The sequence below is a fragment of the Periplaneta americana genome, chromosome 10 (genome assembly GCF_040183065.1).
Source record: "Periplaneta americana isolate PAMFEO1 chromosome 10, P.americana_PAMFEO1_priV1, whole genome shotgun sequence".
Taxonomy (NCBI): domain Eukaryota; kingdom Metazoa; phylum Arthropoda; class Insecta; order Blattodea; family Blattidae; genus Periplaneta; species Periplaneta americana.
In genome coordinates this window covers 29,416,333-29,433,230 of record NC_091126.1, presented here as the reverse complement: position 1 = coordinate 29,433,230, position 16,898 = coordinate 29,416,333, and the positions used below count along the sequence as shown (strand labels likewise).

General features: G+C 35.5%; 1 protein-coding gene across 3 annotated transcripts in view; it reads left to right on the top strand.

Annotated features, from left to right (window-relative positions):
- Rap1 (RAS oncogene family member Rap1) overlaps window positions 1-16,898 on the top strand; it is a 211,478-nt gene that overhangs the window by 185,101 nt on the left and 9,479 nt on the right. For all 3 annotated transcript variants that reach the window (XM_069837063.1, XM_069837061.1, XM_069837060.1), the window contains exon 3: window positions 6,387-6,515. In XM_069837063.1, coding sequence (XP_069693164.1) covers window positions 6,387-6,515 — 129 coding nt within the window. The remainder of the gene's footprint in view (window positions 1-6,386; window positions 6,516-16,898) is intronic.

Here is a 16,898-nt window from a genome sequence, read left to right as displayed (position 1 = left end):
AGTAAAAGAATTTATTGTGTTGTGCATTATTTGAAAGAAGAATTGTTAATGTTATACAAACGAATCTTTTGACATAGTAATAGATATATTGATGAAAGAGGGACAGAAAGAGGAAAGCTATGCTGTGTTTTGAGATGGCTCAGAGTTCGCTGTCTTGAGCTGTCGGGCTCAAGTTCATTGCCTCGAGCTCTAGCTATAAATGGAGATACCATAAGGACAACAGGCAGGCTTATTGGGCTTACTGCTTTACAAGTAGACAGCTTCGAGCCCATGGTCTGCCTGTGCACATCTCTAATAGAATCTCAATGTAGTGCAGTGAAGAGTATGTTCCGAGAAAAAGACATCATTATTACTGAAATTTTTAATAGAGGTTCAGAAAATTTGTGTCCATAGAATGGTTTTGCATTACATTTTAACATCTCGAGTTGAGATGTGCGATCACTAGTCCTGGTAAAAGTGTACAGAATTCCTAATGGTTCAAATACCAGTAAAGTACACAATAGAGACTTGCTTCTGCAGCAACAGATTTTGTAAGTCCACTGCTGTGGAGTAATGGTTAACATGTCTGACTGCGAAACGAGCGGGCCTTGGTTCAAATCCTGGTTGGGACAAGCTACCTGGTTAGGGTTTTTTCGAAGTTTTTCCTCAAACTATTGAAGCAGAATTGCGGCGTTGGACCTTGGACTCATTTTGCCATAATTTATTCACATATCATTGTCATCATTACTCATACTAAAACGCGCCATTTGACGACAGATATCATTCACAGAATAGGAATGGTAAGCACAATAAGCCTCAGGCTGCTATGGAAGGCTTCAGGCCTCTTCTCCGTTAAAAAGAAAAACTGATTTTAGTTATCTTGACATAGGATTCTATTTGTAGCCTTCCATCACTAATCACTTGAAAACAACCAAAGACAACAACCCTCACCTGCTTGTTTACAGGTGTACAGTATAGTCTTAATAATGTAGTTCGTTGGTGAAGTATTGAGTCTTGAGTTCAATGCACATGTAAAATCTCAGAAAAGAAATATATTTAGTGAGTGGTAAACTCAAAATAATTGATGACTAAGTGCCCGGATTTTCATGTACTATCAAATCTTAAAATATGTATGCATTCATGTACTATCATATGATAAGACATGCACAATGAAACGAAAAAAGGGTAAATGAATTTTCCAATTTCCATTTATAACACACTGAGCATGCCCAGTGGCCCAAATTTTGTTTCTGGGTCTGTGCTTTCATCATTTGTTCAATTCCACTTCTAAGTTGATTTTTTTAAGTTTCTGTAATGTCTGTGAGGCCAATAGAATGAAAACAGTACTTTTAAATTACTATTGAAAAATGTGAAAATTTTAAGGATCCCCCCCCCCCCCCCCGCTTAAAACACTGTTACTGTGTGTACTTTCACCCTGCCAAAGGAGTTTGTTCAATTCTAAGTTGATTAAAAAATATTGTTTTTATAATGTCTGTGTGGGCAGTGGAATGAAAATAGTACTTTTAAATTGTCATTTACTGTAACTTTCTTTTAGTATTCCTAACCTTATATTGTATAGTAAATATTGTCCAATCTTGCAGGCACATAGGCACCATGCCCTAGATCAGTTTTAATTACTTATTTTATAGGCCTATAAGTTTGGTTGTGGCCTGAATAATAATTTTGTTTTATTGTCAAATCAAGAAAAAAAAACTAATTACAAATTTTGAAGGCAATATTTACAAAACTAAAGGACATACTATAGAAAAATTATACTAGGAGTTACTTCTCAAACTATTTTGCACCTCATATTAAAGTTTCATAAACCTAGAACTAAATTTGACTAAAAATATAGTACTCAAAATACGACACAGTTTCGAATATACCTTTATTCACATCAATAATATCTTGAGACTATAAAGTCTCAGTCATATGATAGTATTGTTCTGCCATAGGGAAGGGGGTTTGTACGTGAACACATAGAAAAAGTCATTATAAATTTGCTAATATTTAAACTACAAATGCACAAAAAGTTGCAACTGTTAAGAATATTTTATCAATGAGACGTAACTTTTAGGTGCATGGTCTTTTTACTATTCACAATTGCATACTTAAAAAATTATTTTTAAATTTGCATACTGTATATGAGTAAGTGCACACAATGAAAATCAGTTTTGTAGGGAGCTTGATTTTTTTTTGTAACTAGTAATTCTTAACAAGGTAATCTTTAAAATAGAATACCTATTGCAATAATGTTTTTGTGATTAGTTACGTTTAAAAAATTCAATTTTATTATCAAAAATCGCTCTTAATTTTATTAAATTCGCAATTTTTGTAAACATATTTTAAATTTCTACATTAATATCATAACGGTTTGCTTTTAACGTACTTGTGTTATGAAAGTCTACACAAACTTTCAGCCATCTAATATAATTTGTTATTGAGATGTAGTTATACAAATTTAAGAATATTTTTTCATATAGTATAATACTGCATAAAGAAAAATTATTCATCTAAAACTATGTCTAACACCTTAAAATATTGAAAAATAATCCATTACAACACTGTAATAATTACAGCAAGTAAAAGGTAAAAGGTATCCCCGTTACATGCCATGAAGGCACTTGGGGGGCATGGAGGTAGAGCCCCATGCTTTCCATGACCTCGGCACTAGAATGAGGTGGTGTGGTTGGCACCATGCTCTGACCACCTTTTACCCCCGGGAAAGACCCGGTACTCAATTTTATAGGAGGCTGAGTGGACCTCGGGGCTGTTCTGAAAGTTTGGCAACAAGAAAAAAATCCTGTCACTACCTGGGATCGAACCCCGGACCTTCCAGTCCATAGCCAGCTGCTCTACCAACTGAGCTACCCGGCCGCCAATTACACCAAGTTATGGGTTCAAATTTTCGTGCATTTGCAGCTTAAATATTAGCAAATTTATAATTATTTTTGCTATGCAAATACATACAAATCCCAATCCCGAGAGAGAGAGAGAGAGAGAGAGAGAGAGCGTCTTTTGTCTGTATTCCCTTATCATCCCCATTTGATAGTGAGTAAACATGATTGAGGTCTTCTTCTTAAGGTAACAACATACTCAATGTCCTATATGTAACAAAATGTATGTAGACCCACCTGCAAATCTCAAATTATATTTTTTAATAATTTTAGGAAACTTTTCACAGAGTTCTGAGGACCTGAGTTTGCGTATATTGCGGACATTTAGAGCTCGAAATTTGTCCTTGAAATGGTATAGTTTGTCTAAACTTGGTTCACAAACTGGAATGTATAAGGTTTTTATTTGATAGCTAATGAAGATGACAGTGGCAACACTGATGTTCTGAAGATTGTAATGAAAACAATAATGACAACGATTTTGATGATGACTTCAGTGTTTCATCATCAGGCCACTTTACCTCTGAGAAAACAATTCCCACTACTCAGTTCACAGCATTCTGTGTGGGCCCTAGATCCTTCTGGAAGTCGGAACAAAGAGAAGTATGTCTTAATCTCCTCATTCGTGTAGTTTTTAATGTTCTTGCCTTTAGACGTAAGTATTGAGGGTGTTGAACTTGGAGCCACGAAAATAATAAGCACAACCTCATTGGATTAAAAAGTAAATCCATTGACCTAATGTAATAGATTTTTTATATTCAGAGTGAAAGTAATATAACTGCAGATTTTAACAGATTGTTCCTTCGATAAGAGTACAACAAAAAATTTGAATACCATATTAGTCCCAAATGAATAACATTGTTTCACTCATTAAGTACTATCCATACAATTCTGATTTTTGTTCAATTAATAGAGAAACCGTTAAGGAATGATTTATCCTCTCCAGTTTTCAATAAAATGGACTGTTTTCTTGGAAATTAAATAAAAACATTAACACGTATCATCATTACCCGCCATTAGGAAGTCTGGAAACCCTACTGGCGTGACTAAGGGACAGAACTCTGATGTTCAGACCTAGTGCGTGTGTGCATTCCTATGTGAGCTGTTTCCAAAACTATGCAGATTTTCAGACAAATTTTCTAATTAACCATGCACTTAATTACAAAATTCGTAATAAGCATTTTATTTATTTCAGTATATTCTATTGCCCCTTCGATCTGCACGGTTGTATCACTTTGACTCTGTAGGTATAACATCTTTTTGTTGGAAATAAATATGAATAAAGACAAAAATGCTGTGTCAGATCCACCAATATTCCATTCTTAGCACTTGGTAAAAAAAGAGATCATCCCAGTGAAAACTGTGAAGATCTGTGGTAGAAAAAAATGTAAACATATTGGGCCGTATTCATAGACATTCTTAGCGCAGGCTTTCAGTGGATGATCAGCGAACTAACGTTTTTCGTATTCATAAACCAGTTTCAGCGATATGATATATGATATGATATGATATGATATGATATGATATGATATGATATGATATGATATGAATCCTGTTTAGCATGCTCGTAGCCCGGGCTAGCGAAATGTCTATGAATAGCACCCTTAGTTTCAAAATCTCACTGCTTCACTGTCTCATATGCTTAATGGATCCACTAACATATACTGAGTGAGTGAATTATCTTCCGACCAGAATGCGGCAATGTTGCTGTCAGGTGATCACAAAGTGTATGTCAGAGATCCATTCAGAATCTCTGTGAATGTTATGGCTCACGTGTCTTGAATGGAACCCAAAGTGACACTAGTTACACTATCATGTATTAGTGGATGTAAGTTCCGCTTTACATGGTACACAGATACAATAATAACAGCGAGATTTTATGCATGACAATTATTTGTTAACAATTACAGTCCATGAAGCTTGAAGGTGATATAGAAAAGATAATTAGGACCACATTGAACTTTGGTTGGGAAATTCACCTAAAAGTCACTTCGTTGTCTTTGCAGGAAACTGGTACCTTACAGTTCTGTGTGGATGAAAAAGTGAAATTTCTAGTTTCTACACTTTTTAAGCTAGAGACTTCATTTTTCGTATAAAGCAATCTTTTGTCATTTGTATTAGTGCCCCCAAGTTTTATTGAAATCGGTTCAATAGTTTTTGAGTTATTAAAATTTTGTAAAAATAATTTTGACTTTCAAAATGTGTCTACTTACGAAAAATATGAGATACAGTCCTAAAAGGGAATTGTACAGCATCTTAGACATGCATATAATTTAACAGCATCCACTGCTATGGAGTAATGGTTGGCATGCCTGACTGTAAGACGAGCGGGCCCGGGTTCATATCCTGTTTGGGACAAGTTTACTGGTTGAGGTTTTTCCAAGGTTTTCCTCAACCCATTAAGAACAAATGCTGGGTAATTTTCGCCACTGGATCCTGGACTCATTTCACTGGCATTATCACCTTCATAACATTCAGACACTAGATAACTACAGCAGTTGATGAAACGTCGTAAAATAACTCACTAAAAAGATTAAAAACAGAACCATAATTTGAATTTTGGTTGTTCAAGTGACCTGATAAAGAAATGTAATCCAGCCAGTTCATTTTTTTTTTAGTGTCCAGATGATATACTTTATTCTTTAATTTTGAAAATACCGTATTAATTTTGCCCAAAAGAAAAAAAGACTGTTATTTTGTTAACCATACTTTTTTTCAGAACGTGTAGTAAAAATTTCATCTTATTAGCATGAACCCTGTTTGTAATTGTGACATATATCTAGAATATGAATTTTGAGGACAATTATTTCGATGAAATTTGGCCAACATATAATTGAAAGGTCACTGATTATTTTTATTGCAGAAAAACGACATTTTTTTCTCTCGAAAAATTACCAAAATTTTACCCATCTCCTGCCATAAAGTCGAAAACATACAAATGCATGTAAGAACTAAGATCCAGGCATTCGGTAATCTGACGTGAATTTTAAATAGAGTACATGATGGAGAAATTGACACTAATCTCCTTCAGTCTTCGAACGAGGCTTGGTTTCATCTCCGTGGATATAAAATAACAAATGCTAGAACTCTGAGAAATTCCAACCTACTTCATGAAGAGCCCCTTCATGATATGGAAATAGATTATGGTGTGCTGTCTGTGGTGAAGAACAATAGGTACCATTTTTTAAATATATTACGCAATTATTAAAAGTATGTGAAAATGATTTTGCGCCCTTGCATCGATTCACCAGTAACACATACTATGTGTAATCATTGTATGGGAAGACATCAGCCTGGCAGTCAAGTTTCCACCTTCATATTCGAAAAATAATTCACCCACACAGTATTACAAGGTGCACAAATTGAAAGTGGATCATAAAGTAAGCCAACACCAGTTAAGATTTATGGTTTCTTGGAAAATAATTCAGAATAGCATGAATAGTTTTGCACTTAACCAATTCAGTTGTTTTAACTCGATTGTAATTGATTCATTGGTTCTTACTCTGATTTCAGGAACAATTTACAGCAATGAGGGATCTGTACATGAAAAATGGTCAAGGGTTTGTCCTAGTGTATTCCATCACAGCACAATCAACATTTAATGACTTACAAGACTTAAGGGAACAAATTTTGCGGGTTAAGGTAAGTGTGGTTGTTAGGATTTTTGTATTTAAATGATCCACCATTTACTTTTCATTCACTGAATGTGTACTGCATTTAATCTGGTTGTTAAGTCACTTGTACATGTCATTAATGTTTTTGTGAATGTAGTTTATTTCCCGAAATGGTGTGTTATATTGTAATTTCTGCAATCAAGTACACCAGTGTTCCATGTTACACATAGTATCTCGAACCATTGACTATAAAATTGTAAAGATGGGTAAAAGGTAAAGGTATCCCCGTAACATGCCATGAAGGCACTTGGGGGGCATGGAGGTAGAGCCCCATGCTTTCCATGACCTCGGCGCTAGAATGAGGTGGTGTGGTCGGCACCATGCTCTGACCGCCTTTTACCCCCGGGAAAGACCCGGTACTCAATTTTATAGAAGAAAGATAGGACAAAAAAAGCAAACATTTTCCATGTAGAATTACACGTTAACTTAGCATCAATGGAGTTCTAAGCCCAGCCAAAATCTGTCAAATTTTTGAGCATTTAAGTGTAGCGTAAGAAACAACAGGCACATGGGATCAGCCAATTTCCTTCTCTGGATTCAGTTGGAGAGTTGCTGATGAAGCTCTGTTTAAATGACAAGAATGCCCCTGCAATGTGGTATTGCGATCTTCACTTCACAGTATGCAGAAGCATTGCATAAAATGAGGAGATGTTGAAGACCACCAATTTAAACAGTCAGTTTCTGTAACACTCCCTAGTGAAAAATAAAAGTTTGCCCTCTTCATTAATGGTCGTCTTTTTCTCATATATTAATAGTAATTTTATATTTCTTCATGGAACCAACCTCATTGTCTATAGTGGTCAGAGCTTCTGGCTATATTTTATGAGTTCCTGTGGGAATTGTTCCTGTGTTTGTCCATGGTCTGTAATTTAGATTGAGTTTAGATTTAAGGATTTAAGACCTCTTCTGGTGCCACGTAATCATATACATGGGTTGGATAAAAAGTAATGGCAACAGTTCGATATTTCTGACATGGCTTTATTCACAGGAGTACAACATTTACGTACCTTCTATATAGTCGCCCCCCTTATTTATTATCTTTTGCCAAATGTTTGGAAGACGTCGTACACCATCAGCGTGTCCATCTTTGTTGATGTTCCGTATTGACTGCCCTATAGCATGGATAAGTTCATCTCTGGTATTGTACCGGGTCCCTCGCAGTGGTTCTTTCACTTTGGTGAAAAGATCGTAATCGCATGGATCATATCGGGTGAGTACAGTGGAGGTACAGCGTGGTGCAGTATTACCCCATCAATATCATACGCCACAATGAACATCTCCTTCACAGCACTTTGTGTAGGGCGCATTTTCTTTGGACGAGGAGAACCGGGAATCTTCCATTCATTTGATTGGCGTTTCAAGTTTGGTTCATATAAGCGAGTCCAGGTTTCGTCCATAGCGAAAGTCGTCACTTTCCCTTTGGTACTGGTGCAACAAGGCCTTCCCGGAATGCTTTAAACCATCGTGCAACTGTGCGATATGGCAACACTGCATCGCCACATGCTTCACACAGTCCCTGAAAACATTCTTGTGCACTATGACCTCGTGCCATTTCAGTTTTGATCCAGGAACGTTGCTCTAGTTTTGTAAGGATGGTCTTAGGGTGCTCGCACTATCCCTATGAAAGTGAACGTTCTACACACTGCAGTAGATTGATGGAGTACTGTCGCCGCTGGCTGCACTAACTCATCTAACAGTCCTTGTTCATGTCCACACAGCTGACAACTCTCGAACGCACCACCGTCACGTGACAGCAGTGTTGCCATTACTTTTTATCCAACCTTTGTGTGAAGGTGTTATTTTAATAATGGTACACTTCCATTTACATTGATTTTGAGATATGGAGTCTTAAAGTTAAATGTGTACAGAAAATTCAGGATGTGAAATATTTGAAAAATAATAGTTCATGCCAACTTGTCAGAGATTAAGCTGTTTTTCTACTCTTGCGGTTTATGAATATTGTTTGCGACATATCTAATAAAGGGGGGACAATGGAGGTATATCATTAGTCAAATAAAAAATGTCAATGTATGATTGATAAATTCAAAGCAACTCTTTGGAAGTGTACCAGAAAAATGCTTTATGGTATGCCATTTATCTGAAGATATTTTATAATTTGGATCAAGATCTTGATCGTCTATATCATCAGAGTCACTCAAATGTCTTTAGAATCGCTCTTCGCATGAAACGCAGTTCTGTTATACCACTATTAAAATAATTTTCTTTTAGGATATCTAAGACACCTGCATTATGGTGCACTCTGTTAGAAATAGAAGGAAGTTGGAGTTGTACCACTTTCATAATAAAAAGAATGTACATTTGTGATACTGCAAGTGTAGTTAACTCCAATTTGACAAAAAGTGGAGTTGTACCACTATTAAAATAACCCCTTCATATGGTCATCCTATTGTATCAAGGTAATATAACTCTGCCTTCCAGGCATCCCAATATCAGAAGTAGGTTACATATGAGCCACTGCCAGGAGAGAAAACCAGAAATGTCGAAAGACAACCTGGTGGCATAAGATAATTTTTTTTTTTTCCATGGAGTTACCAAACATTTTATATCCTAGCGATATATTTCAGATAACCTGTTAGTCTTCACACATCGTTGTTGTTGAGAGTCATGGTATCAAAAATGAGGCATAATTAAATGTGTGTAGTTCAATTGAAAATGTTTGTATTGGTATCCTACACCCATCTATATAATGTGGTCTGATGCATCTTGCATGCCAGAAGTGAAATAAATATTTCAGTTCCTAATAAGGTCACATGTATAGAACTCATCTGTGTAATAATTTTAAGGTTGTGTTAGTCATACATTGTCTTTCCTATTTCCTCTAATGCTATGTATGTACTTCCTCAATGTATATAATAATCTGTGCTTTTATCTTTCTTCCCACTTTAATTGTGTTCTCCATACTTTTCAGCAATTGCACCATTGTTATAAAGAGTGTATAGCGACATTTTTCGAACAGTTGTACTGATCAGTTCGTCTTCGTTGTTTTCAGTGATGATTTGAGAACGTAAAACAGATTTAAATTTGTTTATTTTCATTTTACACAGATAAAGTAAAAATGATGTTAAAAAAGGTAACGGTATCCCCGTAACATGCCATGAAGGCACTTGGGGGGCATGGAGGTAGAGCCCCATGCTTTCCATGACCTCGGCACTAGAATGAGGTGGTGTGGTCGGCACCACGCTCTGACCGCCTTTTACCCCCGGGAAAGACCCGGTACTCAATTTTACAGGAGGATGAGTGAACCTCGGGGCCGTTCTGAAAGTTTGGCAACGAGAAAAAATCCTGTCACCACCTGGGATCGAACCCCGGACCTTCCAATTTCAATAATTTATTATGTGAAAACTTTTGAGTGTATCTTCTGAGATTTGTGGTTTGGAAGGTAAATTTCGAAATTTAATTTTTTTGAGTTGGTTCTACCTTCATTTACCAGGAGACAGCTAAGGAAAATGTTGAGAGTGGAGTACATAAAGCATTTTGTGTTATTGATCTCCATGTAAACAAGTCTGTTGTGTCAGTTCACCGACATTTACAGACAAAATGAAGAACAGACCCATCCAATGGTAGTCAATTTGGAAGCAGTATGTAAAATTTCAAAATGCAGGCTGTATTTGCAAGTGAAAATCGACAAGCTGGCCAACAACAGGGAAGAAAGCAATGAAGCATGTCCACGTAACATTTTGTAAGGAACGTTCAGAAATTCGCCTACCAGACAAGCAGGAAATTTTGTATTCCTAGAAATCTGTGGAGACTCTACCATCTGCAGTTGCTTCAAGATCTCAAGAACACTGACTTAGATGGTCTTTCTGTGCTGATGTTCTTGGACTGATGGAAGAGGACAGTTTCCCTCAAGAATTGGGTTTTGGTGACAAAGCAACATTCCACATTTCAGGGAGCATGAAAAGAAGCAACGTGAAAATTTGAAACACTAATAATCCTCACACATTCTTGGAACACGAATGTGATTCTCCCAAACTCAACGACTTTTGTCACAAATTCCATCGAAAGAATTCTGGACTCTTAGCAACCAACATGGCTCAGTCGGTTAAGGCGCTTGCCTGCCGGTCTGAAGTTGCGTCTTGCGTGGGTTCGATCCCCGCTTGGGCTGATTACCTGGTTGGGTTTTTTCCGAGGTTTTTCCCAACAGGTAATCTATGGTGAATCCTCGGCCTCATCTCGCCAAATACCATCTCACTATCACCAATCTCATCAACGCTAAATAACCTAGTACTTGAAACAGCGTCGTTAAATAATCAACTAAAAAAAATTATGGGCATCAGATGGCGTTGACTACAATGTTCAACATAGGTGGAGCAGTCTTGAAAAAATTAATAAAAGATTTTAAAAATAATTTTATATAAATGAGGAAAAAATTTATTATTATTTTTTTCTTACATTCTGGGACAAAGGACACTATTAAAATCCAGAACAATCCTGGGAAATCCAGGATGTCTTGCAACCCTGAGAGTGAGATAATATTAATGATAAAATATCTCAATTTCATAGTTATTTGTTTATATTACAGCTTTTGTTAATAGTGATGAACTTCATTAATCCACATCCAAGAGAAATGTTTCTTTGTTCAACACTGTTTATTAAATGTAATAACTTCCATAAATTGACTGGCTGTATTGTGACGAATTTGAAATAAAACCTTATACACATTAAAAAAATATTAATAATCATGAAAAAAAATTCTTATTGGGGTTTTATGATCTTTCACAGTGACCCCTCGTGAATATTGGAATGATACAATAGTCACAAAAATGATTAGTCTAAATTCACTTTGTGTTAACGCTGCAATGACAACCATGAAATTTTAGTATACAAGTACTTCATTGATACCTACATCTTATTGAGAGACAGATCTTCTGTCATCCAGTAGCTCGATGTGTGACTTAATGGTAAGTATTTTCCTTCTTGTGAAGATGAATTTGATTCATTTTCTCTCCATTCTGCTAATTATAAACATATTCAAATTTTATGAGTAGGTATGTTGTAAGTCCAATTGAATCAAAAAGAACATAGGTGGAATACGAAATTCAGCTCTCAAATCCTATAGTAAAATCACTTTATATGCTACTCAACTAAGGCAGAAAAATAACTGCGTAAGGAAAAGTATTTAGGCACTTTGGTAATGATGGAATGGGAAAGGGGAATTGGTATAGTTGTCAGAAGAATGAGGTGGTTAATTCCCTACAACTAGTTTGTCCTTCTCAGGGCCAGTTGAAATTTTACTTCCCAATAGTCTTTCTGCAAGAAAGAAGATGACAGTAGTACTATTGTTACAGCTGCAAATGATACCCTGAAAGGAAGGTGAATTTTAGTCTAAATAATTAGTGTCTGTTAGTGCAATTTGGTGTTCTAGGATGCTTTACTTGCGGCATGAATTTTAAATTTTCGAAGTATAGAATGACTAGCGAATCTCAGAGGAAAATTGAGACATTATTAACTGACACAGTTAAGCTGTTGCTAGATTAAATTGCAGATTTTCCTAACTTCCACATTGTGTAAATTACTTGAATCGTCTTGTATATTTGAACTTTCCAATAGCTATCCTAAACTATCATATCAGTACATTGTTTCATGAAAGTACAGTCCCAAGGTGGAGTAGATATGAAATACTTTTTTCGTTTTGTCATATTTGTTTATTAATAATGTTCCTTCTCAGTATTCAATAGTGTACATGTAATTCACTGGTGTGTTTCAGTTCCTGTGGGTCTAAAAACTGCACTCTGTAAAAATTATTTGTGGATTCTTTTGGAGGCAAAGACCTTTTAAGGTTGCAGGTTCTTGGAAAAGTAGTGATATTTCAGTTTAGAATATCAGCATCTCATCACTATTTGTTAGTGCACTTTACATATCCACCCATGAATGCCACTCCTTATCTTGTTTTTAAATACCATACTTTGTTTCTATCAAGTTGCTTTTATATGCATTTCTGTGTTTTAGTATTTGTGAAACAGAAGGTTTTAAATATTATAAAGTATTTAGTTAGCTGTAAAATGTTTTATATCATATGACGTTAACAGCGTCCATTTTCAGTACTCCCTATTGCTTTTACTTTCAAGAACTATATGGGTCGATTTCTAAAACACGGCCGAAATCGTAGTTCCAAACCTTGGCTTTTAAACTGTGATCGAGGTCTGAATCCTTATGCAATTTCTAAAACGAAGTCGAGACGTGGCTTGAGAAGAAGCCGAGGTTCGTGGGTTTTATATATGGCAACACAGCTAAGAATCGATTTTTATTCTTGTACATAGTCGATATTAGAAATAAATGAACATCGGGATTAATATTTTTATTGAATTGCAGTAAGTCACGTTCTTTTGTTCACAGCTAAGGTATTGTTATATTTAGGGAATATACGTGTGTTTAAAATATTAGCATTACCTAGTATTTAACAGGGAATGGATTTTTAGGTACCAGAATGATATTACCCAAATAATTAGCACAAGTCGAGCGTTTATGTTGTAGTTTAATGTTTGTTCATAACTACTACCAACATTAACTAACTGAAAATACGGTTCTAAGGAATTAATAATCTAAATATTAACTGGATTAAAATTTCAATTGAAACTAAAATGTAGTATGGTTCTGTTTTCACATATAATAGGCTAGTAGGGCCTACTACGTGGGAAGGCCCAGTAGCATAAAACTTATAACAAGAAGACAAAATCACGTTTGCTTCATATTCTTGTATGCCCACAACATTTTCGAGTATTAAATAAAATGTCCAAAATTACTGTAAAGACTGAGAATTAAGATGTATCATCCCATAGCCATAAAGGTATAATTAATATAAAATATTATATCTTACTTCCCTGAAAGCAACAAGAAGATGTAAAAAAAAAAAAAAAAATTGTCAACCTGTCGCCTCTTGCATTTCGTTGCAGATTATTACTTAGCATTTTTGCTAAATTTTGCGTTGATTTCTTCGAAAATCGAAATATTTGCCTGAAATTATTGTCGTTATATAGTTACAAAGGATTATTCCTGTCTCTCATCACTCTAACCCGGAGATTTAATATTCGTAGATACAAATTTTCCTTTGATAATTATCCAGCTGATCTACTACCTCCATCTTGTATACATGAAGCCATGGTTTTAAACCTACTCCAGCCGTGGTCTCTGCTTCAGACCATGGTTTCGAGCCATGGCTCAGAAAAATGAAAAAGACCTCGTTTTATAAATCCAAACATGGTTTAAAGCCATGGTCGTGGTCTAGACCTCGTTTTAGAAATCGACCCTATAACTCCAGGTTGTAACATTTGTGATTTCCGAGGTGACTTTTACACCTGTGAGAATGAGGAGTTGACAATTGATACAATTCCCCCTCTCCCCACAGATCCGATGCAGTAACATGATATCATGATTCATGAGAAGTTGTTTCAAATCAACTATGATGACCTTCAGAACCCCAATTAACAGTTCCATTAAATAACCACTGAAGGTGAAATCGTGTAGAGCAATGAAGTCCTCTTATCTGGTCCAGTCCCCCATCCCAGCTGGACTGTAGTTATATAGATTACTCTCACCTTGAAACACAGCGTGCAAAAGTGTACTATAACAAAAGGTTCTGCATTGTAAACTATAGTTCTTGGACAAATAGATTAGAGTTTAAAATGCATTAAAAGCAGATTGCGAAATTAAGGGCGGAATTCATAGTCGTCACTTATAAATGAGTGAACCCTTAAGTGGTTACTTATACTCATTTCTAATTCATAGTTGTCCCTCATTCACATAATGAGTGATTACTTAAGTGAGCTGATCTGTACCCTTAAGTGACCACTCATTTTCAAAATGGATACTGAGAATGATTTTGAGGATTTTGTGGAGTTTGTTGAACGAAATGAGGAAAATATACGTGTCCCAAAAAGGTATATTAGAGACATGGATTATCCTCTGGAAACGTATAGTGAACTGGAATTTAAGAAGCGATATCATTTTCAGATCAATTCGAAGTTGTTGCTCTAGCCAAATTTATATTTATTTATTTATTTATTTACTTACTTACTTACTTAATGGTACTCACTTACTTATTTACTTATTGATTTATTTATTTATTTATTTATTTATTTATGTCTATAACAGGGCAAAGCCCCAATTACAATAGACAGAACAGATATTTGTTAAAAAAACATAGAATTGCATATAACGTGAAAAAAAGAGATAACGCAGATACAATGTAATTACAAATTAAAAATTAAAAAAAGAAAACAAGTAGATACTACCTAAATAAAAGACACAGATATAGATATAAATGAAAAATACCAAATAAAAATAAATTAAAAAGAGTTACGTATAGATATCATAGCCAAAAATGTAAAATGTAGCTATAATTGGCAAATTACAGAGTAAATATAAAACTATGTTAAATTCAATAAACAGTATTATATAGTAGGCCTAATAGGCGTAATTTATTTATTTAAGAAATTCACCACTACAGAACATGTGTTCCAATTAGTAGGATATCTGATTATAACTATAACTGACATGCAACTAGAATTTAACATATCATGAAACTATTGCTGTATATAACTTATTCAGTACAATAATATTGATAACTCGTTGTTATAGCAACTCCACATGTAGAGCTGCTTTCGATTGGTTCAATGAGAGTCAGCTTTTTTTTGACGCCATGTCCGGCAGCTGTAAGTGAGCACTCATTACGTGAAAATAAATGTTGTCTATGAATTCGGAACTGACTTAAGGGTTCCCTTATTATAAGCAAACACTCATTACTTAAGGGTTCACTCATTTTATAAGTGACGACTATAAATTCCACCCTAAGTTCTTTATAGGCAGTTATTCAAGACGGACTTAAAACGGAATTAAGATATTATAGAATAACTAAAGTGTTAAGCTACACTATCTACCAAAAAATAATTGGGCACTGTTTTTACCTCTTCAGTCGTGGTACCACTTCTTGTTGCTATAACAGCAGCCACCCTGTCAGGCATGCTCTCCACTACTTTATGTAGGATATCCACTGGAATGCGTTGCCATTCCTCTTGCAACATGACACTCAGATGGACAATGGAAGTTGTCCTCATGTTTCGGCGGCTACTATGCAGTGGTATGCAGACAATAATGTTCACCTGTTTGACTGGCCTGCACAGAGTCCTGATCTCAATCCCATTGATCATCTTTGGGACGAATTTGACCAGCGATTGAGGTCTCGGGAGATGTGGCCAACTTCCATTGTCCATCTGAGTGCCATGTTGCAAGAGGAATGGCAACGCATTTCAGTGGATATCCTACACAAACCAGTGGAGAGCATGCCTGGCAGGGTGACTGCTGTTATAGCAACAAGAGGTGGTATCACGAGGTTCTAAATGGGCAAAAACAGTGCCCAGTTACTTTTTGGTAGATAGTGTAGTTTTTAGTTACGTTCTAATTAATAGTTAATTTTCGGAATTGATGTTCAGATGATGATCCCTAGCAAAATTTCTGCTGTAGTGTAGAACTGCTATCATCTGTAGTGTAGAGGGCGTATGGATCTTCCTTTGAAGAGATATTGAATATTTTTAGTTGAGATCAAAGCAGACTTCAGATTCTTAGCACTTGAAGGAAAAAAAAAGGACATAATATATTTGAAAGTAACGCCTTTATGAAAACTATGGTTTAACACTGTGAAATGTATGGGGTTATTTTTATAAGAGAGAAAATAAAGACTATGTTGGAATAGATGAAATAGAATTTCATCAGTATTTCTATTTAATCCAGTTTGATTATTCGATCCAGTTTGGTGTAGAAAAAGTGTACTATTACAGCAACTGCAACATTTTGTGCAAATTTCCACATTTTGTTATTCATGTACACGCTTAAAATAATGTAAATGCTCTTTTATGAGTAAATATTCTTAATTTGTGTTGCATTCTTCCCACATGAATAATGTTGTAAATAGCCACTGACATAGCTCAATCTACTGTGCTGCTTGTCTTCTGATCTGGAGTTGCACTCAGGCATGGATTCGATTCCTGCTTGGACTAATTACCTGATTGGATGTTTTCCGAGGTTTTCCCCCACTGTAAGCCGAATGTCAGGTAATCTATGGCGAATCCTCGGCTTCATCTCTCCAAAGACCATCTTGCTATCACCAATTTTATCGATGCTAAATAACCGATTAGTTGATACATCATCGTTAATTAACTAACAAAAAATCTTGTTAATACTGAATATGAACAAAATTTGTCTCATAGTTCAGAAAAAAAGTCGTAGTTAAAGTTACCAATATGCCATAAATCACTGCTTTATTACTGGAATGAAAATCTTTTTTGTCACTCAGTCTGATTTTACAAATTCTGAAATTATTTATGTGTGGTAGGAA